Source organism: Elephas maximus, chromosome 7, assembly GCF_024166365.1.
Source record: "Elephas maximus indicus isolate mEleMax1 chromosome 7, mEleMax1 primary haplotype, whole genome shotgun sequence".
NCBI classification, from domain to species: Eukaryota; Metazoa; Chordata; class Mammalia; order Proboscidea; family Elephantidae; genus Elephas; species Elephas maximus.
In genome coordinates this window covers 104,589,035-104,612,707 of record NC_064825.1, presented here as the reverse complement: position 1 = coordinate 104,612,707, position 23,673 = coordinate 104,589,035, and the positions used below count along the sequence as shown (strand labels likewise).

The window sequence follows — 23,673 nt, the reverse complement described above, 5'->3', positions numbered from 1 at the left end:
TTCCTGGTGTCTCACTACCACCTTTAACATATTTCTCATTTTGTATTCTCAACAGAAACAAGCACTTAAAATAACTTTGCTTATGGATGCACCAATGCATTGATGACTAGGTAATCCCATAAACTAGTTTGTGGCAAATATCTCTTTCTCATAATTTCGGATTCTACATGGTCACTGTGGAAGCTTTCACCTTTTCCTCTGAAATCATGACAAATCAAAGCTGTGTGACAGAGTTTGTTCTATTGGGGCTTTCACAAAACCCAAATAGTCAAAACATAATATTTGTTGTATTTTTGCTTACCTACATTGCAACTGTTGGGGGCAATTTGCTAATTGTAGTGACCATCATCAGCAGCTTGGCACTCCTGGGCTCCCCCATGTACTTCTTTCTGGCTTTCTTGTCCTTCCTGGATGCGTGCTTTTCCTCTGTCATTGCTCCAAAGATGATCGTGGGCTCCCTCTATGAGAGGAAAACCATCTCCTTCGAGGGCTGCATGACACAGCTCTTTGCTGAGCACTTCTTTGCTGGAGTAGAGGTGATTGTCCTCACCGCCATGGCCTATGATCGTTATGTGGCCATTTGCAAGCCATTGCACTACCCCTTTATCATGAACTGGAGGCTCTGTGGCATTCTGATGGGGTTAGCCTGGACAGGGGGCTTCTTGCATTCTGTAATACAAATTCTCTGTATATTTCAGCTGCCCTTTTGTGGCCCCAATGTCATTGATCACTTCATGTGTGATTTATACCCATTATTGGCTCTTGCCTGCACTGACACTCATATTCTTGGCTTTTTTGTTGTTGCAAATAGTGGGTTAATCTGCATCATAAACTTCTCATTGTTGCTTATCTCCTATTGTGTCATCTTGGTCTCTCTGAGAACTCATAGCACTGAAGGTCGAAGGAAAGCTCTCTCAACCTGTGGGTCTCACATTGCTGTTGTGGTTTTGTTCTTTGTCCCGTGCATATTTATGTATGCACGACCTCCATCTACTTTCTCCTTCGAAAAGATTGTGGCCATATTTTCTACCCTCCTAACTCCCTTGTTCAATCCTATGATTTACACGTTCAGGAATAAGGAAGTAAAAAATGCCATGAGGAAGTTGTGGACTAGACTGGTGGTGGTTTCTGATGAAAAATAAAACATGAAACTTATAAAAAATCAAACTTCCAGAAAAAGGAAATTGAAATGGGCCTAGAGAAAAACTTTCTAGGGGATGCACCTTGTAAGACAGAAGGTAATATAATGCAATAGAAAAACACTAACGCGAAGGTCAGGAAATGTTTTTTCTACCTTCAGATCACTCATCATTTCGGAGTTGGTAGCTCAACGTCCCCATATGTAAAAAGACTTGAATTTTATGCTTATTTAAAATATAATAACAAAAAGAAATCAGGAAAAGAGAGGAATCAGATTATCTATTAAACTGCTTACCATTCACACCATGCTCCGAAAAACATTCACGGAAGGAGGACAATAATATCTTAGAGATTAGAACAGGAGCTTCCTGAAACTCTTTCAATTGAAAAAAAGTTTTATTTTTAGGATACTGGTCAGAGTTAAGGATCTCTGGTGACCAAGTGGTTAAGTGTTCGGCTATTAAACAAAAGTGGGTTGGTTTGAACCAACCAGCTGCTCCAGGGGAGTAAGATGCAGCAGTCTGTTTCCATGAAGATCACAACCCTGGAAACACTATGAGGAAGTTCTGCTTTGTCATATAGGTTTGTGATGAGTCGAAATGGATTAGATGGCAATGGGAGGTGATCCCAGTCAATCTGATGGAAAAGCATTCAGGACTCAGGAAGGGCAGAGACAAGGGCATTCTCAGAAACTCAACTGTAGATGTTCCTGGAACAAATGACTTCATCATTTAACATGGGTCCATTAGCATCTGCAACAGGATTGGTGGAAAACTCATTAACAACCTGCAGTATGCAGATGACACAACCTTGCTTGGTCAAAGTGAGGAGGACTGGAAGCACTTACTGATGAAGATCAAAGACCACAATCTTCAGTATGGATTACACTTCAACATAAAGAAAACAAAAATCTTCATAGTTGGACCAATAAGCAACATCATGATAAATGGAGAAAAGATTGAAGTTGTCAAGGATTTCATTTTACTTGGATCCACAATCAACACCCATGGAAGCAGCAGTCAATATATTAGAAGATGCACTGCATTGGGCAAATCTACTGCAAAAGACTTCCTTAAAGTGTTCAAAAGTAAAGATATCACTTTGAAGACTAAGGTGTGCCTGACTTAAGTCATGGTGTTTTCAATTGCCTCATATGTATGCAAAAGATAGACAATGAATAAGGAAGACCGAAGAAGAATTGATGTCTTTGAATTGTGGTGTTGGTGAAGAATATCGAATATACCAAAGACTGCCAAAAGAACAAACAAATCTGTCTTAGAAGAAGTACAACCAGAATGCTCCTTAGAAGCAAGGATTGTGAGACTGTGTCTCACATACTTTGGACTTGTTATCAGGAGGGACCAGTTCCTGGAGAAGGATATCATGCTTGGTAAAGTAGACGGTCATCAAAAAAGAGGAAATCCGTCAACAAGATGGATTTGACACAGTGCCTTGAACAATGAGCTCAAGTATAATAAGGATTGGGAGAATGGCACAGGACAGGGCAGTGTTTCCTTCTGTTGTCCATGGGGTTGCTATGAGTTGGAACTGGCTCGACGGCACCTAACAACAACAACAACAACGGATCTGAATCACTTGTTAAAATTCTTGAGAGATAACACCTGATTGACCGTTTTCTGCCAATGGATGAGGTCCTTTTGGGTCAGTTGACCACCCCACATGAATCATCTGAGGGAGAGAAGTAGATTTCATAAGGGAACCATTGATGAGTAGCTTTCATTTGAGCTCAAAGAGGACTCTTGATAAATCATTTTCCTAGCAAAAACAATACCAAAGTTACAGTTGTTGTGAGCTGACTACAGGGTAAACAGAGGCCAGAGGTATCTGAGAGTAAAATTTAGACTTCAAAAGGGGATTGCATTCAATTTAGTCATTGATTTGAATTTTGTTGGCTTAGTTTATCCAATTGAAAATAATTCTGTTTGAGCATTAGTCAGTAAAGAGATAATTCAAATCAAACACATCTGAACCCTGCCTATATATTTTTTAAAATAGCAATACCCAACCTGGTTTTATAGCTTCTCCTATCTACTCTTCATATTTCCATAACAATTTCTACCCTATAACCTACTATATAGTTTATTTCCTTATTGTGTCTTATCTGCCTCCTCTCATAGAATAAACTGTGAGGCAGGGGATTTTTTCCTATGTGATTCACTGATGTATTATCAGTATCTAGAACCGGCTGTTGCAGGAGCTCAGTAAGTGCTGAGTAAATGAAAATAAGTGAGCTATCTTCCCTTTTTGAAATTTAAATGTGTTTACAATATTAATCTACTAAAATGTTGAGTTTGGCGAGTGAATGCAGCTGTCGCTGGGGTTCGTCCCTTGATCTTGAAAATAACCATAGATAACACTTTAACATAACACAGTGAAGAATATTACAAATAAATTATCTACTCTAGTTATTTTCCCAAATCTATATAAAAAATTAAAACAAAAAATAAAGGTATTGCTCTCTACCTACTTTTTCTCATTCTCCTTTCCCACTCCTATCATCTGCAAAAATAAGTGTTATTAATGATTTGAATTTTATTCTGAAAGCATTTTGGATCCCAATAAAATAATCTCTTACTTCAATTTTTCATTTTATTAATTTGGTTTGAATCTTGCCATAGTTTCTGAATTATTCACTAGAAATGTCACCTCGATAAGATGCAAATGAATAGGGTTTAAAATAAGGTTAAGTGAACAGGGTTTAAAGTAGGACACTAATTCATCCAAAAACTATATGCGAGAAACAAGTGGATCTAAACCCAAAATATCTCAGTTGTCATGTGTTCTCAGTTCCCATAACTGAATGTTCCATGATCAACTGCATTCAATAATACCCTGACATTTAACCTGCAGTCCAGTTGAGTAATCCAGTCATTCAGTCTACAATGAATATTTAATGAGCACTCCTGATCTGTTCACCTCAAATCTTGAAAGAACCTCAAGGGAACTTTTACTTAACTTCTTGCCTTTGGGCAGTTCAATGGCCTCCTTTGAAACTTTTTTTTTTTTTAGTTGCCTTTGAGTTGATTCTGACTCATGGTGACCCCATGTATGCAGAGTAGAATAGCACTCCATAGGATTTTGAAGGCTGGTGCCTTTTGGAAGCATTTTGACAGGCCTTTCTTCCCAGGCTTCTGGGTGAGTTCAAACCACCAACCTCTCAATTAGTAGGGAAGCACTTAACCATTTATGCCACCCATGGACTCCACTTTTGGCTGTTGTTATTTCCAGGCTAAGAACGTTTATGGCATTACTGTACATACCTTATCAAAAGAAAAGAGCTTTAGACTTGTAATTAAAGATTTTATCCTAGGCTCAATTCTGTGACCTTAGGTGAGTTATTTCCCTTCTCTAGGCCTGAAGTCTGCATGTTTATTGTTGTTAGGTGCCATTGAGTCAGTTTGGACTCATGGCAACCCTATGTCTAACACAACGAAACACTGCCAGGTCCTGTGCCACCCTTAACAATCATTGTTATACTTGAGCCCATTGTTGCAGCCACTGTGTCAATCCATCTTGTTGATGGTCTTCCTCTCTTTCATTGACCCTCTACTTTACCAAGCATGATATCCTTCTCCAGGGACTGGTCCCTCTTGATAACATGTCTAAAGTATGTGAGACGTAGTCTAGTCATCCTTTCACTTCACTCTTTCACCATTTATCATGATATTCTTATTTGTCCAGTGGCGAGGGTTTTTGTTTTCTTTATGTTGATGTGTAATCCATTCTGAAGGTTGTTGTCTTTGATCTTCATCAATAAGTGCTTCCAGTCCTCTTCACTTTGAGCAGCTATGTTGTGTCATCTGCATATTGCAGCTTGCTAATGAGTCTCCCTACAATCCTGATGCCACCTTCTTCATATAGTTTACAAGTTTAGGAAGGATTAATAAAAACACATATGTATTTCTTTGCACAGGGGTGCTTTCTTTCCATGTATTATATCTTTTAGTTTTTACAGAAGCTTTTTAGAGTTAGGTCTTCTCGTTCCCATTCAATTGATGGAAAACCTGAGGCTTATATGCTTTCAATGACTCACCAAAAAGCTTCCTCAAGAGTATACTCTTCTGTTTATAACAAAAAATTCCAGATGTTGGTCATGAATTTCTCCAAGAAGTTTGGGTCTGCTTTTTGCCACTAGGCCCTTTGGCAAAAATGCAAATCATGCCTCCTTTTCTGCCTCCCATCTCTCTGTCTCAGCCTCTCCTTGGACCTCTCATTTCATCCTCATTCGGGATACCTGGCAGGCAGTGATACACCTAGCAGAACATTCTGACATCAGAATTCTGGGTAGAAGCATGGTCTCCCAAATAAGAAAGCAATATTGCAATGTAATCTGTCCCACCTTGAATTACGTGCAACTACATTAAAAAAACAGAAGTCCAGGTTTCTTTCCTATGAGTGGAAAATCATATCTTTAAAAAGAAAGAGAAAACACATAAGACAAGTATTTAGTATTTCCTTTCTCTTTTCCTTCTGTCTCCCTTCTTTATGAACTATCTTAAAACATAGATGGGGTTAGAAACAGGAGAATGTAATATTAATATTGTTAAAAGTAATAAGTAATAATTATTACCAGATATCTCTTACAAAAGAGGAAACTGAAATTAATGGGTTAAGAAACTTGTTTAAGTTCACATAGCACATAAGTGGTGAAGCCTGAATTCATGTCTACCACACATATTTCACTCATCTGAGCCTTTAACTGGCATCAAGACTTTAATCCTTCTAGAAGAGATGGGTTTAAGCAATCCTGTGCAGAAGGGATTCAGGTTTCCTCAAATGCATTCAAAGTGAGAATGGAGTTTAACTAATTGGCCCCAAGGTTTGCTTTTGCTCTTGAACTGTCTGACCTGGGTAGCACATTGGAGCATCCTTAGGGACTTGGCTGGGAGTAATGGTTTTTTTGGAGCTCCTGAGGCTAAAAGCCTGCCATAGGCTTTTGTAGATTTTGTGTGAATTACAATAAATATCCAACACAGTAAAAAGAGAAACCTTAACTCAAAAGAACCTGTGGGAAGGGGACTGACCTCAGAGTTATTTCTCCCTCTGTGTACTGAAATAGCTTATTCCAAAAAGACCTTTTCAAGAACAAGATTGATGAACATTTGATATTTTATTTTTTTAAACCACACTGCCCAGTGTCATCGACCCACTTGTTTTTTTCTAAGCTACTGCTTCTGGGGAGCAACAAGGTAAAGTCTGCATTTGCAGGGTTCCTTCTCTCCATAAACTCCCCACTCTCCATAACCTCCTGTGATAGAAAGCATTGAGAAATGTCAATGAAGTACTGTTTCCATGTTTCAACTGGGATTCACATGCTTCATCTTCTAAGCAAATTAATGCTGAAGATATGAAAAATATACTTAATTGGAAATCATATATCTGCTCATAAGAAAAGAGGTAAGTTTTTCAAGTCTGTTAAAAAATATTTGCTTCACAATACCTCCCTATAAGTGATCTTGTGGAATCTATGCTCTGATGGAATCTATACTCGGTCTTTACCCCCCAATGAAAGGTGAAGGTGGACAAAGATTCCTAAATCTTTTTCGGCCTCAGAGCAAGTACACTATCTATCAAAGTCCTTCTTACTTACACAAGAGGAAATAAACTACACTATGGCATTGAAGCCAGCCTGAGCAGAAATTTCTAATCTTCGGGATCCTCTTTTAAAGATTTGAAGTTCAATGGTGATGTTTATGAGATAGGATTTTCAAGACCTATGGCAACCCTTGATCATGACCTACAACGGCATCTGCTCTCAGGTTGAGGTCCAACTGGTAGTGTAGTTGGTCAGGGAGAAAAGGTTGAACTCTGTGATGAAATCATGGGTCACACAACCCTCAATAACATTCTTTGTTTGTCTCCTCCCATTTGTCTTTCTGCATCCCATACTCTTGCTCTTCTTCCTTCCCTGGAATTCACTGACTGTCACTGTCCTCTCTCCTACTTTAACTTCGGCAAGTCTCTGTCCCTTCCCTCCCTTCACTATTATTTGTTATGCACCTAGTTTGGTATTTGTCCCACCATGAAGTTTACAGTGGTTGGTTTTGGAGACAGGAAAGAAACTTAAGGTGTCATTTGACATCATTCTCTGCTGGTTTGGGACTTTTCTTTTCTAGGATGCAGTCTACACGGATGGTTGAGATTTGATGATTTATATGATTGTTGTTAGACACTAGAGAGAGAGGCTATCTAGTAGCATCCAAACCTTTTTATAACCTGGTTGTATTTGGCAAAACTCTATTACAGATGAATCTTTGTACATAAGGAAAACAAGATAAATGGCTAACTTACCTCATGAAAAAGCACGCAGGTCAAATAATGAAAGTGAAAACCTATTTAAGGTCATGCAAAAATAATATATAATCTAATATTACCTCATTCAATTTAATACATACCTAATAAAGTGCATACTAATATAAGAGTATAGGGGATAGAGGTAGATGCCTATTTGTCTGGGAAGAAAAGGGAAGACTTTTGGGGCCAGAGATAGAGATTTGGGAAGAGCTATAATTTGAACTATTAACATTTCAACAGGTAAAGTAAAAATTAAAGATACTAAAGAACAGCTAATAGCAAGTTCTCCTACTGTGGTGTCCTACAATATCAGGGAGGTAGGACTGTTCAGGAGCATTAGGAAATGATGGCTGAGCTCAGTGATAGAACTCTAAGGTATTGCTGACCTTAGCTAATGCATACATCTTTGTGAAGTGCTGCTGGCCTATCTTCAGGTTTCAAATCTTCTTTGCTCATTTAAAGCAAAATCAAATAGAATTGCATCACCTGGCTTTCACTGCTGTCCATCATCAGCCCCCAACCTTACCTGTTACAACTTCTTGTTTTAATAAGAGTATAGTTTTTTACAATGCTTACCTGAACCAGTTCATGCTTCTCCCCCTCCTTTTACTCACTCGCTAACCTAACTGCTCCTCTCCTCACAGCAAATGACATGCTTTTGTCTTTAGTCCCTGTCGGGAACTTAGTGTTTCAAAATAAAGTAATAATTAATTCACTTGCTTTTTATATTTGTCAGAGATAACTGAAACTGCCAGTCAAAGCTTTTTGTTTTGATAACTGGTATTATCACACTGAGTTAATATTTGAGCTCGATCACAGAATAAATAAATAAATAGATAAATAAATAAATAATAAAACAAAGTTTTATTTCTTTTTGTACAGCTTTATAAGAGGAACAATTTGACTTACTAATTTGAAACATTGATTCTACTTGGTAAAATTCAGTATAAGCTCTTCAATACTTTAGTTCCAGAAAATTTAGTGAGAAACTTCAGTTTCATACATTGAAATCAGTAATTCCATTTTTTTCTCATTTTTGAACCTTCACTAACCCTCAATTTGTTCTCTAGGGTTCTGTCTACTTTTGAAATGACAATTCATTAGGTATTATCATATATAGTCAAGTGTAACTTTTTGCAGATAATTATCTTATTCAGAATTATATTATCCCTCCAATGTGATCATAAAGAGCTTGAAGACACATATCTATGTGCTGCTATAGCTACCAGAGACCTGATTAGGTTCTTAGTACATATGATGGCTGCGTTGAAGGTGTTATTGATTCATTGATGAATAGATGATTAATCAGAAAAAGTAAAGGTAACTAAAAATTCATTCTAAATAAATTCTAGATCCTTTGAAATAAATATTAAAAATTATAGAAATAATATAAGACAGGATAAAGACACAACTCTCCAAATTGATGACTGATGGACATAAATATGAAAAAAGGGAAAGAGCTCAAATTTAAAGATACTTTAAAAACTAATGGAAAAAGATATGTAAATTGGAAAGATAAAATGTAAGTAAAACATGTACAAAAATTATACTATCACCAGTAATCAAGGAAATGTATATCATAGATTTACTTTTACTCATCAAGCAAATACGATAAGGATCCAAGTTTGATATTCATTAGAAATCTGTTTCATATTCCTGTAATTTTAGACACAAGTGGAAAAAACAATCCAATTTTTATATCAAAAAGGATATATAAACAAAACACGTACATGCATAACTCTGAAAAGTTGGAAAAATATGTAAGGAGCTATTAGTTACCTCTGTAACATGGGATTGGGAATTTATGAATTTTAGAAGGATAATTTTTTTAATCCTGTAATTTATTGTAAAGATTGGATATTTTATTACATAAATATATTCACTCTATGATTAAAATATTTCTAATAAACATTGATAAAAAAAATTGGAAGGCTATTTGACAGTAGTTACCAATAAGTATGAAGATAATCACAGCTTTTGCCTCAATAATCTTGAAATTTACTTTCTGAAAGGACTAATAGTAAAGAAAAGAGTATACCATGGGAAGAGGTTCATTCAAAAATCTTTTATGAGAGTGAACACTTGAAAACAAATTAAATGATTAAAAAAGTTTTGAAAATATATTATGAATTTTCTGTATGTTAATTTACAACTCCTAAAGTAAATGAATACATTATAGATAATCTTTATATAGGAAAAAGGTTTTAACAATTCCAAAAGAAAACCAGAATATTTAAAATATCAGAGAATGTTTATGTTTACAATTCTATAGATATGTATATATATATATGCAAAAAATAGAGTACAACATAGTGGAAGATATCTGCATGGTGAAATGATGAAATATATTTTTTAAATTATGTTTTAAGAGAAACAAAAATTGGCAGAAAACAAAAGTTTTGTAAGATAGTGGTAGAATCACATTGAGTGAAGACATCATTTAGCTTTTAGAAATACAAGAAGTGGTATATCCAGTTGCATCCATAGGATGTGAAATTCAATACTATGTATCTAATAGGAGTCATGGATGATTTCACATATACAGTAATTCTGCTCTATACTACCAGCCTCGATGATTTATTCAAACATCCCGTGTGTCCTGACTGACAATGAAGGCAAAATCAAGAGTTGAAGTTGGAGATATCATTTCTTCTTAACCCTTTCATTATCAAATTTTTATTTAAAAAAAATGTTTTTTGATGGCATGTGTTTTCAGTTTTGGAAAGCATGCTTACTAATTGAGTGTGTTTAACTTTATGGTTGGTAATATGGATTTTGAGAAATATGATCTGACAATGCAATCCACCAATCAGGTCAGTGGCATTTTGGTGCCACCAGTCTGTGACATGACAGTATGCCACTGAAAACTAGGCAGATAATTTATGATTGACATCTTTCTATTAGGTTACATGGAAAGCCTTTGGTTTTCCAAATATGACACAGAAAAACCAAAACTAACTTAGCAGGGCTCCCTGTCACACAGGAAAACCATAATGGTGTTTGCAAGCCTTATGTCACAGAAATAAAGGAAAAAAAGGCAAACCTTTGCAAATGTAACAGATCCAGGAAGCATCATCTAATAGAAGGCTCAACCTATACAAAGATGAGGCTCCACTCCAGTCAGCTGAGCTGTATGCATTTCAAAAGGGACCCACCTTGACACTAAGTGCAATAGAACCAGAATAAGACCTTAAAACTGAGGTCCAGAGGCACAAAAAGTGGCTAACATACCATTTAGGCCAATGTAAATGAAAACACAATACCCAACTCAGATACTGAAGAAGTCAGGAATAACTAGTTTAAACTTGTGTCCAAATTAAGGAATATTTTTTTTCTCAATAGGAAATCTCCAAATTTAATGTTTGAATTATATAGGAATAATGTTTTTCAAATATTGGGTTATACACATATATTCCATATATGCTTTCATACCAAAAAAACTGTTGCCATCAAATCGATTCCTACCCGTAGCGACCCTACAGGACTGAGTAGAACTGCTCCATAGGGTTTCCAAAGCTGTTATCTTCAGGAAAGTGGGCTGCCACATCTCTCACTCACAGGAGGGCTGGTGGGTTCCAGCCGCCAACTTTTCAGTTAGCAACCTAGCATTTAACCACTGCACTACAAGGGCTTTTTAACCAAAAAGAAAAAAAAAAAGAAACATTATCAAGTCAATTCTGACTCCTAGTGAACCTGTAGGACAGAGCAGAATCATTCCATAGGATTTCCAAGGAGCAGCTGATGGATTTGAACTGCCGATTTTTTGGTTAGCAGCTGAGCTCTTAACCACACCAACGGGGCTCCAAAGGATTCTTACATACACTTACCAAGATTCTACTACAATCTAAGTTTTACATGAAGAAAAAGTTTCAGGGTATCAAAGTGACTTGTTCAAAGTCATAAAGCAAAATAAGCAGTTCTCAGAATTTGTCAGAGAGCAAAATTGCCTGTGGGTTTTTATTTTCTCCCCCCAAAATGTCTTAGACCCACAAGGAAGACATTTAGTCAATGCCTGTGGTTAAAGCATGGACATCAGCATAAAAAAGAAAAAAAAAAATTCCCAACTGATTATGTCGTTGTTAGCTGCCATCAAGTCATCTGTGACTTACAGTGACCACATGCACAACATGGGATCGCACTATAATGATCCACAGGGTTTTCATTCACTGATATTCCGGAGTAGTTTGCCAGGCCTTCCCTTCTGCTCCATCTTAGTCTGGAGGCTCAGCTGAGACCATTCAGCAGCATTGAAACAAGCAAGCCTCCATCGATAGATGGGTTTGTGGCTGCACATGTGGTGCCTCAGCTGGGAAACAACCAGGTCCACTCTGAAGGCAAGATTTCTATCACTGAACTAGAATGGAATTAGAATTATACAGTTATAGTTTAGGCTCCGAGTCTGCTGCTCTTGCCAAATCACCACCTACACCCTTCTCTTTGCAGAGAAACCATTTCTCAGTGCATCCTTTCACGTCAACTGTAACCATGGAGCTGAACAGCAGTGTGACTGAGTTCATTCTGTCTGGGTTAACACAGGATGTTGTGAAGGAGAAAATAGTGTTTGTGGTCTTCTTGTTTCTCCACCTTGCAACTCTGCTGGCGAACTTATTTATTGTGATGACCATCAGATACAGTCAGATGTTAGGGGGCCCCATGTACTTCTTCCTTTTCTACTTGTCCTTTGCTGATGCCTGCTACTCAACAACCACAGCTCCCAGGTTGATTATAGATGCTATATCTAAGAAGAAAGTCATCTCCTACAATGAGTGCATGACTCAGATTTTTGCTGCCCATTTTTTTGGGTGCATGGAGATTTCCGTGCTCATACTCATGGCCTTTGATCGCTATGTGGCCATTTGCAAACCCCTGCGGTACACAACCATCATGAGCCAGTGTGTCTGTGATGAATTTTTGAATCTGGCTTGGGTGGGATCTCGCATCCATTCATTGGTACAGATTTTCTTGGTTTTGAAATTACCCTTCTGTGGCCCCAATGTTATTGACCACTATTTCTGTGATGTACAACTTTTGTTGAAACTTGTCTGCATGGATACTTATGTCATAAATCTACTCATAGTGTTTAATAGTGGGGCCATATGCATGGTGAGTTTCATAATCCTGATCATCTCCTATATTTTCATCTTACGCTCTCTGAGTAACAAGAGCACAGAAGGAAGAAAGGAAGCCCTCTCTACCTGCACTTCCCACATTAGTGCTGTCATCTTATTCTTTCTTCTGTGTATATTCACATACACTCGCCCTCCAATCACATTTCCAGTGGACAAGATGGTGGCTGTGTTTTACACTATTGGGACACCCTTGCACAACCCTCTGATTTATACTCTGAGGAACGCAGACATTAAAAATGCCATGAGAAAGTTATGGTGGGACAAGCTATGACTTGAGGTGGCAAAGAACAGAAGATTGTACTTGTTAATTCTGTCACAATTTAAATAAAATTGGATTTATTGAGGAGAAAAAGTATTCTTATCCTGATGTAGGCAATAGCATTATCTCCCAGAAGTATGTCTGAGGACATTGGTAGAGTCAGCACAGACCCATTTATTTTAAGCCAATGTCACATAAAGTAACAGAACATCAAGTACGTTAATATTTGTGGCAGCGCAAGCCCACTCCCCACTTGTGTTCTCTGGGGTTATAATCCTTGTTCTCTTGCAGTATGTGAGCCAGATCGTGTTGTGTATATGGCTTCACCTCACTCTTTTGTGCATTCTGGTTTGAGCTTCTTTCCTCCATGGTTTTCACCCAAGTTTGATAATTTGTCCCTATTTCTGGCTGATTTATTTTGTTGGCAAATAAGTTTTGGCACTACTGAATCTGGTCTTTTCTGGCTCAACAGTCAGTAGGGTAGGGTCACCATGAGAATCTCATAGGAGCATACATATAAGCTAATTAAGCCCTTATTGGTGCTTGACTCCCTTTTGTAAAATCCTTAAAAAAATAAAAAAAGAACATCCTTTTACTTCCCTCTTGAGCACATACAGTGAGCAACTCATGAACTTATATTCAAATAAAGACAATTCCAGTTGTAATAAATATTAACTGCATTGAGCCATAATTTTTCCTGTGTACTTTAATATAATTTTTTTGTTCATCATATTAATCATTATTCATCCATTTAATTTAGTTCTATGTACATTTTTTGTTGAAACTTTAGTCAATGGACACTGCCCACATCTTTTTGTTATTAAATTGGTAACAATTTTATAAAATTGTGAGGATTATATTGTAACAATGAACATGTCATGGATGAGATCATATATAATAAAAAAAGATAGCAACTGACATATAGAGAAAAAGGGTCAATGTTATAATAATTCATCCAAAGAGAGAAGATATCTATGGAAATGAGGTGAGACTCCCTGCTTGGAAGTGTATGAGCTCTGGTGGTACTGTGTAACTCCCTGTGTACCAATGTGACTATACTTATCCATGTATGCTCACTCATATTTTACTTTGGTTGTGCTTTGCTTACTACCTGCACATTTGGCGCCACATATGCCATTACCAAAAAAAAAAAAAAAAAGATCAGCTATTCAACCCACCAGCCGCTCCTTGGAAACCCTATGGGGCAGTTCTACTCTGTCTGATAGATTGGCTATAAGTCGGAATTGACTCAACAGCAATGGGCTTTTTTTGTTTGTCTGTTTTGGCTTGGAAATATAGAACTAAATATATCAAGAAATTGAAACTTTTCATTAGATATCAGACACAGACCTGGTGCAGGGAATGTTTCACTGATTAGTGGCCTGTCTGTCCAGTAGATACACTTCCTTTTGAAGAGGAATATTTCAGGCTATGGATTCTTGAGACCATAACCTAGTTTTATCAAGTAAGTCTCATATAGTAATTGGGTTTCCTATAGAGACATTCTTTCCTGGATAGAAAGATATCGAGCAATGACCAAAATAAGTATATGGATGATCTTGATCTATGTATCTACCTATGAAAGTAAATATTTATATAATTAAATACAGATATTTTTATAAATATAAATATATACATATATAACAACCAACTATCATATATATCACATGTCATGGATTGAATTGTGCCCCCCCCCAAAAAAAATATGTGTCTCCTTGGTTAGGCCTTGATTCCCAGTATTGTGTGGTTTTCCTCCATTTTGTGACTGTAATTTTTTGTTAAAGAGGATTAGGGTAGGATTGTAACACCCTTACTAAGGTCACATTCCTGATCTAATATACGAGAGATAAAAGGAAAGGGAAACAAGCAGAGAGGGGGGACCTCATACCACCAAGAAAGCAGTGCTGGGAGCAGAGCGTGTCCTTTGGACCTGGACAGATGAGATTGTGGCTTATGTAGAGTTGTCCCTTCTTGGAGTTTTGGTTACCCTTGGCTGTTTTGCTTCTGGACAGGAGAGACAAGTAATTGTGTCTTAAATGGTCAGCTCTCAAGCTTTTAATTCTAGACACTAGTCACTTTGCTGGGATGTAGATCATGATTTTTGTGAACCATGTTATGACAATTGACTGAGTTATCCCGTGAAACTATGGTACTTAGCTTTCAAACCCCAAAAATCAATCATGGAAGGAGTTCGATTATGCCTGTGGAGTATACGTATTTGTGTCTTGGACGAATCTATATGCTTGTACCCAGATATTTGTATTTACAAGTACCTATTTTTTTTTTTTTATAGATATTTCAGAAACCCTGGTGGTATAGTGGTTAAGAGCTATGGCTGCTGACCAAAAGGTTGGCAGTTTGAATCCACCAGGAACTCATTGGAAGCTCTATGGGGCAGTTCTACTCTGTCCTATAGGGTCACTATGAGTTGAAATCAACTCTACGGCAATGGTTTTTTTTTTTTTTAATAGATATTTCTATCTGTTCTCATCTGTGTAACTACCTGTATACCATTAAGACTATACTTATCCATGTATGCTCACTCATATTTTACTTTGGTTGTGCTTTGCTTACTACATCCACATTTGGTGCCACATGTGCCATTACCAAAAAAAAAAAAAAAAAAACTAGTCTCATAGAAGGCCCTAAAGATTACACAAGAAAACTGCGGGAACTAGTAGAAGAATTTAGCAATGTTGCAAGTTATAAGAGTAAAACACAAAAATCAGTTGGGTTCCTCTATGCTAATAAAGACTACTCCAAAAAAGACATCAAGAAAACAAGACCATTAGCCCTAAATCAATAAAACACCTAGGAATTAACCTAACCAGGGACATAAAAGACTTATCCAATGAAAATGATAAAACATTGCCAAAAGAGAATAAAAGAGACCTAGAAAAATGGAAGGGCACCCTGTGCTCATGGACTGGAAGACCATATAGTGAAAATGTCAATTGTACCTAAAGCAATGTAGAGATAAAATACAATCCTGATACAAACCTCGACAACATTCTTTACTAAAATGGAAGAACTAATGACTGACTTCATATGGAAAGGAAAGAAACCCTGAATAGTCAAAGCAATATTGAAGAAAAGGAACAAAACAGGAGGCCTTACACTCCCCGATATCAAAACATACTATGCAGCCACTCTAATCAAAACAGGCTGGCATTTGTTCAGCAATAGATACATAGACCACTGGAACAGAATTGAGAACTCAGAATTAAACCCATCCATCTACGAACAACTGATTTTTGACAAGGAGTCAAAGTCCATTCAGCGGGGCAGAAACAGTCTCTTTAATAAATGGTGCTGTCAAAACTGGATACTCACCTGTAGAAAAATTGAACACACCATACACAAAAATTAACTCAAAATGAATCAAAGAACTAAATATTAAACCTAAAACCATAAAATCCTTGGAAGAAAACTATGGGACCTAATCTTTTGTAAATATAGGATAACAAACATAATACATGCACAAACAGGAGATGAAATAGAAAATTGGGACCTCATAAAAATTAAAAACTTATGCTCACAAAAAGACTTTATTAAAAGAATAAATAGATAATCTACAGACTGGGAAAAATTCTTTGGAAACAACTTATCCAATAAGGACCTGATCTCTAAATTCTATAGAAAACTGCAACAACTCAACAACAAAAAGACAAACAGCCCAATCACGAAATGGGCAAAGGACATGAACAGAATACTCACTAAAGAGGACATCCAAGCAGTCAACAAACATATGAAAAGATATTCACGATCATTAACAATTGTTGTTGTTAGATGCCTTGTAGTAGGTTCCAACTCATCGTGACTCCTTGCAAAACAAAAGGAAAAACTGCCCTGTCCTGTGCCATCCTCACAATCATTGCTGGGTTTAAGGCCATTGTTGCAGCCTCTTTGTCAATGTGTCTCTTTGAGGGTCTTCCTTTTTTTTTTGATGGCCCTCTGCTTAAGGGCCTTTTCCAGGGACCGATTCCTCCTGATAACATGTTCAAAGCATGTGAGATGAAGTCTTAGCATCTTTGCTTCCAAGAAGCATTCTGGCTTTCCCAAAGTTTCCCACTGTGTGCAGGGAGCCAGCTGTTTCCCTCTGTGTTGCCTATTGGTCTAAAGTATGCTCCTTGCTTTGCTGCCCTTACAGTTCCTTCCGTTCCTAGTGTCCTTCCTTCTTGGGCCTCAGCAAGATTCAGCAGCACTCTCTCACAGCACCATGGTTTCCCTTCACCCCCTTCCAATTGTGTGTACTTCAAACTCTCATGCCAATTAGAGTTGTGTTAAAAAAAAAATCAGGCTACAGCTTCCTCAGATTAGCTTCTGTTCCATGTTCCCTTATTGGGGTGTTGTCTTGCCCTGTCTCAAAATGGCTGCCATGAGCCAGTGCTCTGGCTGTTAGCAGGTAGGATCTCCCAGCATCTGGGCAGTCCCTGATCCTCCTCTCTCCCGCTTCTGAACTCACCCTGACTCTTCAACACCTCAGCCACTGTCCAGAGTACTTCACCATCTTGCTCAGCTCATGGTGGAAAATATTTGAGTTTTCTTTTTCTGACATTGCTGCCTTACACAGGTTCCAGCTTTCACAAATTTTACTGTATTATTACATAAAAAGGAAAATGGTCTCATTAATATTTTGAGTTTTTTTGTTAGTGTTTTATTGTTTTTTAGGTGAAAGTTTACACAGCAAACTAGGTTCTGATTTAACAGTTTTTATGCAGATTTTCCATGGCTTTGGTTATAATTCTCACCCCTTGTCAGCATTCTCATTATTTCCATTCTGTGTTCTGTTTCCATTGATCTAGTTTCCCTTCCCCTCCTTGAATTCTCATCTTTGCTTTTGGGTAAATGTTGACCATTTTGTCTCATACAGTTGATTGTTTAAGTGACACATTACTCATGGATGATATTGTTTATTTTATAAGCCAATCTATTATTTGGCTGAAAAGTGACCTCCAGGAGTGGCTTCAGTGCCAATTTAAAGGCTATCTTAGGGTCAGAGCCTCAGGCATTTGTCTAGTCTCTATTGGTTCAGTAGGTGTGACTTTTTTTTTTTTTTCCAGAAATCTGTGTTTTGTTTTACATTTTTCTCCCATTCTATCTGGGACCTTCTATGGTGTCCCAGGTCAGAATGGTCAGTAGTCATAGCTGGGCCCATCTAGTTCTTCTGGTTTCAGGTTAGAAGAAACTATGGTTCATTCGGGCTATTAGTCCTGTGGATTAGTTTCATCTCTGAGTCTTTGGTTTCCTTCATTCTCTTTTGTTCCAGATGAATAGAGTTGTATCTTAGAGGAGCACTTGCGAACTTTTAATCCCCCAGACTCTACTTATCAAACTAGAGTGTAGAACATTAACTTTATGAACTATGTTAAGCCAATGGACTGTGTTATCTCACGTGACTTATCATCCTAAGCTTTTTAACCCAGTAAACTAATCCTGGGAGGGAGTTTTTAGGATATGTCATGTCGAGGAAGTCTCTGTAATTTTGCACCCATGTGCTTTATTATGTATATGGATATATATGCAGCACACACAAGCATGGATATACATAGGCCTGCAGACACACCTATACATGCATGTGCATACATCCGCATATGCCTTCCCATATACATATATGGATATATATCTACCTACGTGTCATGTATTGAATTATGTTCCCTAAAAAATATCTGTCAACTTTGCTAAGTCATGATTCCCTTGTATGATTGTCTACCATTTTATCATCTGATATGATTTCCCCGTGTGCTGTAAATCGCATCACTATGATGTAATAAGATGGATTAACAGCAGTTCTGTTGATTAGGTCCATAAGATTAGATAGTGTTTTAAGCCAATCTCTTCTGAGATATAAAAGAAAGAAGTGAGCAGAGAGACAGGGGAAACTCATACCACCAAGAAAGCAGTACTGGGAGCAGAGTGCATCCTTTGGACCTGAGATTCCAGCACGGAGATGCTCCTAGACCAAGAGAAGACTGATGACAAGAACCTTCCTCCAGAGCTGACAGAGACAGAAAGGCTTCCCCTGGAGCTGATGCCCTGAATTTGGACTTGTAACCTACCTGACTGTGAGAGAATAAATTTCTCTTTGTTAAAGCCGTCCACTTGTGGTATTTCTGTTATAGCAGCATTAGATGACTAAGACACTTATTTGTTATAGTATTTACCGAAGTTTTCCCTTTTTCTTGTGTATTTCTCAGTATCTTCATTTACCTTCATCAGGTTGTGCAGACTTCAACCATATTGGTATTGCTTTTACCATCCACAAAAATAATAAATGTCTACTATCTAGAGGAAGAGCCCCAGCAGCAGAGTGGTTAAGAGCTTGGCTGCTAACCAAAATGTCAATAGTGTGAATCCACCAGCTTCTCCTTAGAAGCCCTAGGAAGTAGTTCTACTCTGTTTTATAGAGTGGCTATGAGTCAGAATTGACTTGATGGCAATGGTTTTGGTTTGGACTATCGAGAAAGTGATCCGTATCCTTCCCTCTCCCATCTCTGGTAACTGTCAAAGAATGTTTCTTTCTGTGTGTATACCTATTCTTGTCTTTTTATTATAATGGGATCATACAATATTTGTCCTTTTGTGATTGAATTATTTCACTCAGCTTAATGTCCTCTAGATTCATTCATGTTATGTTTTCTGACCCATTATTCTTTATAGTGGTATAGGTAGTATTCCATTGTATGTATGTACAACAATTTGTTTATCCATGCATCTGTTGATGGGCTCTTAGGTTGTTTCCATCTTTTCAGTATTGTGAATAATGCTGCAATGAACACTGATGTGCACATGTCTATTTGTGTCATTGCTGTTACATCTCTTGGATATATACCTAGGAGTAGAGTTGCTGAATTATAAGGTATTTCCATTTCTAACTTTTTGAGGAAGCACAATACTGTTTTCCACAGTGGTTGTACCATTTAGAGTCCCAACAGCAATGTATAAGAGGTCTAATCTCCCCACAACCTCACCAGAATTTGTTGTTTTCTGTCTTTTTCATCATTGCCGTTTTTGCAGGGATGTCAGATATCTCATTGTAGTTTTGATTTACATCTCTATAATGGCTAATATCAACATGAGGTTGGTGCAGGGCCAGGCAGTGTTTTGTCCTGTTATACACAGGGTTGCTATGAGTTGGAACTGACTCAACAGCACCTAAAAAAAAAAAATAATGGCTAATGAAGTGAGCATCTTTTCATGTTTTTGTTGGCTATCAGAATGTCCATTCTCTTATCTGAAGTGTCTGTTCCTGTCCTTTGACCATTTTTTGTTTGGATTGCTTGTCATTTTGTTGTTGAATTATTGAAGTTTTCTATATATTTTAAAGATTAGACCCTTGTCAGATATGTTGTTGCCAAAGAATTTTTACCAGTCGGTAGGCTCTCTTTTTAAATTTTGTAAAGTCTTTTGATGAGCATAAGTACTTAATTTCTAGGATGTCTCTGTTACCTAAATTATCTTCTGTTCATGCATTTTTAGTTGTGTTCAATAGGCTATTTATACCAAAAATTAAGTTCCCTAGTCTTGTTCCTAAATTATCTTCTGTGAGCTTTATAATTTTACCTTTAACATTTAGCCTTTGGTCCATTTTCATTTAGTTTTTGTGCATGGTATGAGATATGGATTCTGTTTCATTTTTGTTCAAATGGCTGACCAGTTTTCTCAATGTCATTTGTTAAAGAGACTGTTTCTTTGTTGAAGCTCAACTGTCTGTAGATGGATAGATTTACTTCTGGGTTCTCAATTCCATTTCATTAATCTATGTGTCTGTGATTGAACCAGTACCAGGTTGTTTGATTACTATGGTTGTATAGTAACTTTTGAGATTGGGAAATGTGAAGCCTCTTACTTTGTTTTTCTTATTCAATATTGCTTTAGCCATTCGGGGCCCCTTTCCTCTACACATAAAGTTGAAGATTAATTATTTTCATTTCATTAAAAAATGTTGGACTTTGGATCAGGATTGCATTATATCTATAGATTACTTTGGGTACTATTGACATTTTCACAATGTTAAGTCTTCCAATCCATAAGAATGGGATGTTTTTCCATCTATGTAATTCTCTTTTGGTTTCTTGAAGTAGTGTTTTATACTTTTCCTTGTATAAGCCTTTTATGCCCCTAGTTAGGTTTATTCCTAGGTATTTCGGGGGTGTCTTAGTAATCTAGTGCAGCCGTAACAGAAATGCCACAAGTGTGTGTGTCTTTAACAATCAGAAAATTATTTCCTCACATTTTAGGAAGCTAGAAGTCCAAATTCAGGATGCTGGCTCTAGGGGAAGGCTTTTTCTCTCTGTGAGCTCTGGAGGACGATCTTGTCTCTTTTTAGCTTCTGTTCCTGGGCAATATTCATGTGGCTTGGCATTTCATTTCCCCCATCTCTACTTCTCTTGCTTTCTTGTTTAATCTTTTTTGTATCTCTAAAGAGATTGACTCAAGACATACCCTACACTAACCCTGTATCATTGACATAACAAAGACAACCCATTCTCAAATGGAATTGTAACCAAAAAAAAAAAAAACCATGTATTTTCTGGGTTCACAATTCAATCCATAATATTCCACCCTTTGGCCTCCAAAAATTCATGTCCTTGCCACATGCAAAAAAAATTCACTCCATCACATCATGCCATGAGTTTCAAATCACCTCCAAGTTAAAAATCTCATTTTCTGAATCATCTAAATCAAATATGTGTGAGATGTTAGGCATATTCCATCCTGGGGCAAAGTCATCTTCATCTGCAAACCTGTGAAATCTAGAATACTGGTTATCTGCTTCCAAAATAGAATGTTGGAATGACACAAGTTATACATTTCCACTAAACTAGGATAATAAATTGAAGAGAAAGAAGGAATAAAGGGCACCAAGCAAGTCCAAATCCCAGCAAAATTAATTAAATTAGCTCTCAAACCTTTAAAATAATGCTCTGCGTTCTGAGACCACCTGGGTGATGGCCCCACCCTCCAGACTCTAGGTCTTGGCACACCGCCTGTATTCTGGGTGGAGTACCCTAGGCCCTGGATTTCAGTTCTGCCTTCCAGGTCAACTGGTGTGGCAACTCTACTCCCTTGACTTTTGGTGGCTCCATTTTCCTAGTCCATCTAAATTATGACCCCCACACCTCGACTCTGGCAGGCTCCATTTTCTACCCCTTGAGGCGATCCCATCCCCTCAGCTTTGAGCAGTGGCCCTGTCCCCCTGGTACACCTTAATGGCAGCCCCACACACTGGAACTGAGTTAGCAAAGACTTGGCTCTTTGAAATCTAAGAGGTTGTGGCCCCACCCTTTAAGATCCAGGAGACCTTGGGTCCAACCTGTGAAACTAAGAAGACTCTGCTTCCTGTGCTCTTTCCAGCAGTTCTGCAGGTCTGTGAGCTGCTCTAGGGATGGTCCTTTTCTTTTCTTGGAGGACAACAGTTGTGGCTACTTTAGCATGTTTCCTGCCTGGAGAATTCCAAGTGACAATGTTCCTTCCTTTTGTCTTTCTTTGTCCCTTTCAGTCAAAGATAATGTGTTTTCTGCTGTGGTAGTTGGTCAGATCCATCAGTAACAGGCCTAATCTCTTTAAAAAAAAGACTGTGTAGCCACGTGCTTGGTGAACAGTCTAGGACATGTTCCTTAGTTTGTACAACAGAATTCTCCAAATCTTTAAGTTTTGTTCTCATTTTACACAGTTCATTTTTAAGTCCATGTCTTTCCTATTGCATTCTACTATAAGCAGCAAGAAGAACCTGCTTGGCTTGCATAGAAATCTCATCAGCAGATATCCAAGTTCATTACTTACAAGTTCTACCTTACACCAAATAGTTGGACATAATTCAGACAAGTTCTTTGTCACTGCATAAAAGTATCGCCCTTTGTCCACTGTCCAATCACATGTTCATCGTTTTCTTTTAATGTCTCACCAGAAGCACATCTAACGTTCACATTTCTAGCCACATTCTTTTGCTGGAGCCCACATGTATTCTCTAAGATGATAGAAGCTTTCTCTATAGTTCTCCTCACTTCCTCCTGAGCTCTCACCTGAATTTCTTTTGAGGTCCATAATACTACCAACAGTCTTTTCAAGGCAATATAGGCTTTTACTATTAAAAAAAAACTCTCCCAGCCTCCACCCATTATGCAATTCCAAAGCCACTTCCTCATTGTAGGTATTTGTTACAGCAACACCTGCACTTCTAGTTACCAAATATCTCACCCCTGATACCAAATTCTGTTTTAGTTCTCTAGAGTTACTACAACAGAAATACTGCAGGTGGGTGGCTTTAACAAACAGAAATTTATTTTCTCACACTTTAGGAGACTAGAAGTCTGAATTCAGGGTGCTGGCTCTAGGGAAAAGCTTTCTTTCTCTGTCAGCTCTAGAGGAAGATTCTTGTCTCTTCTGAGCTTATGCTCCTGGGCAATCTTCATGTGGCTAGACATCTCATTTCCCCATCTCTACATCTCTTGCTTGATTGTTTAATCTCTTTTATATCTCTGCACCCTACCTTAATCCTGTCTAATTAGCATAACAAAAACAATCCATTCCCATATGAAATTATAAGCACAGGCATAGAGACTAGGATTTATAACACATACTTTTGGGGAACACAATTCAGTCCATAGCAGGGCCCTATTATAAACGGTATTGTTTTCCTTTCAGAGTTCTCTTTGTTAGTGTAGAGGAACCCAACTAATTTTTGTGTTTATCTTGTACCTTGTCATTTTGCTGCATCTTTCTTGTGGATAATATTTTGAGCTTTATAATTCTTAGAGAAAGGCTAGGCATCTATAAAAGAGAAACCCAGTGATACAGTGGGTTAACATATAGGAATTTTTTCATTTT

General features: G+C 37.5%; 2 protein-coding genes across 2 annotated transcripts; both read left to right on the top strand.

The window, feature by feature from the left end:
• Window positions 1-206: 206 nt before the first annotated feature.
• LOC126079811 (olfactory receptor 4C15-like) lies at window positions 207-1,142 on the top strand. Its single transcript, XM_049891184.1, has one exon. It carries the CDS (start codon window positions 207-209, stop codon window positions 1,140-1,142), a length of 936 nt encoding a protein of 311 aa, XP_049747141.1.
• A 10,798-nt stretch (window positions 1,143-11,940) lies between these two features.
• On the top strand, window positions 11,941-12,855 carry LOC126079839 (olfactory receptor 4C11-like). The gene has a single exon (XM_049891206.1). It carries the CDS (start codon window positions 11,941-11,943, stop codon window positions 12,853-12,855), a length of 915 nt encoding a protein of 304 aa, XP_049747163.1.
• The last annotated feature ends 10,818 nt before the right edge of the window (window positions 12,856-23,673 follow it).

Coding starts and splice junctions, on each gene's coding strand:
- LOC126079811 (XM_049891184.1), top strand. CDS start 207: ATGACAAATCAAAGCTGTGTGACAGAGTTTGTTCTATTGGGGCTTTCA.
- LOC126079839 (XM_049891206.1), top strand. CDS start 11,941: ATGGAGCTGAACAGCAGTGTGACTGAGTTCATTCTGTCTGGGTTAACA.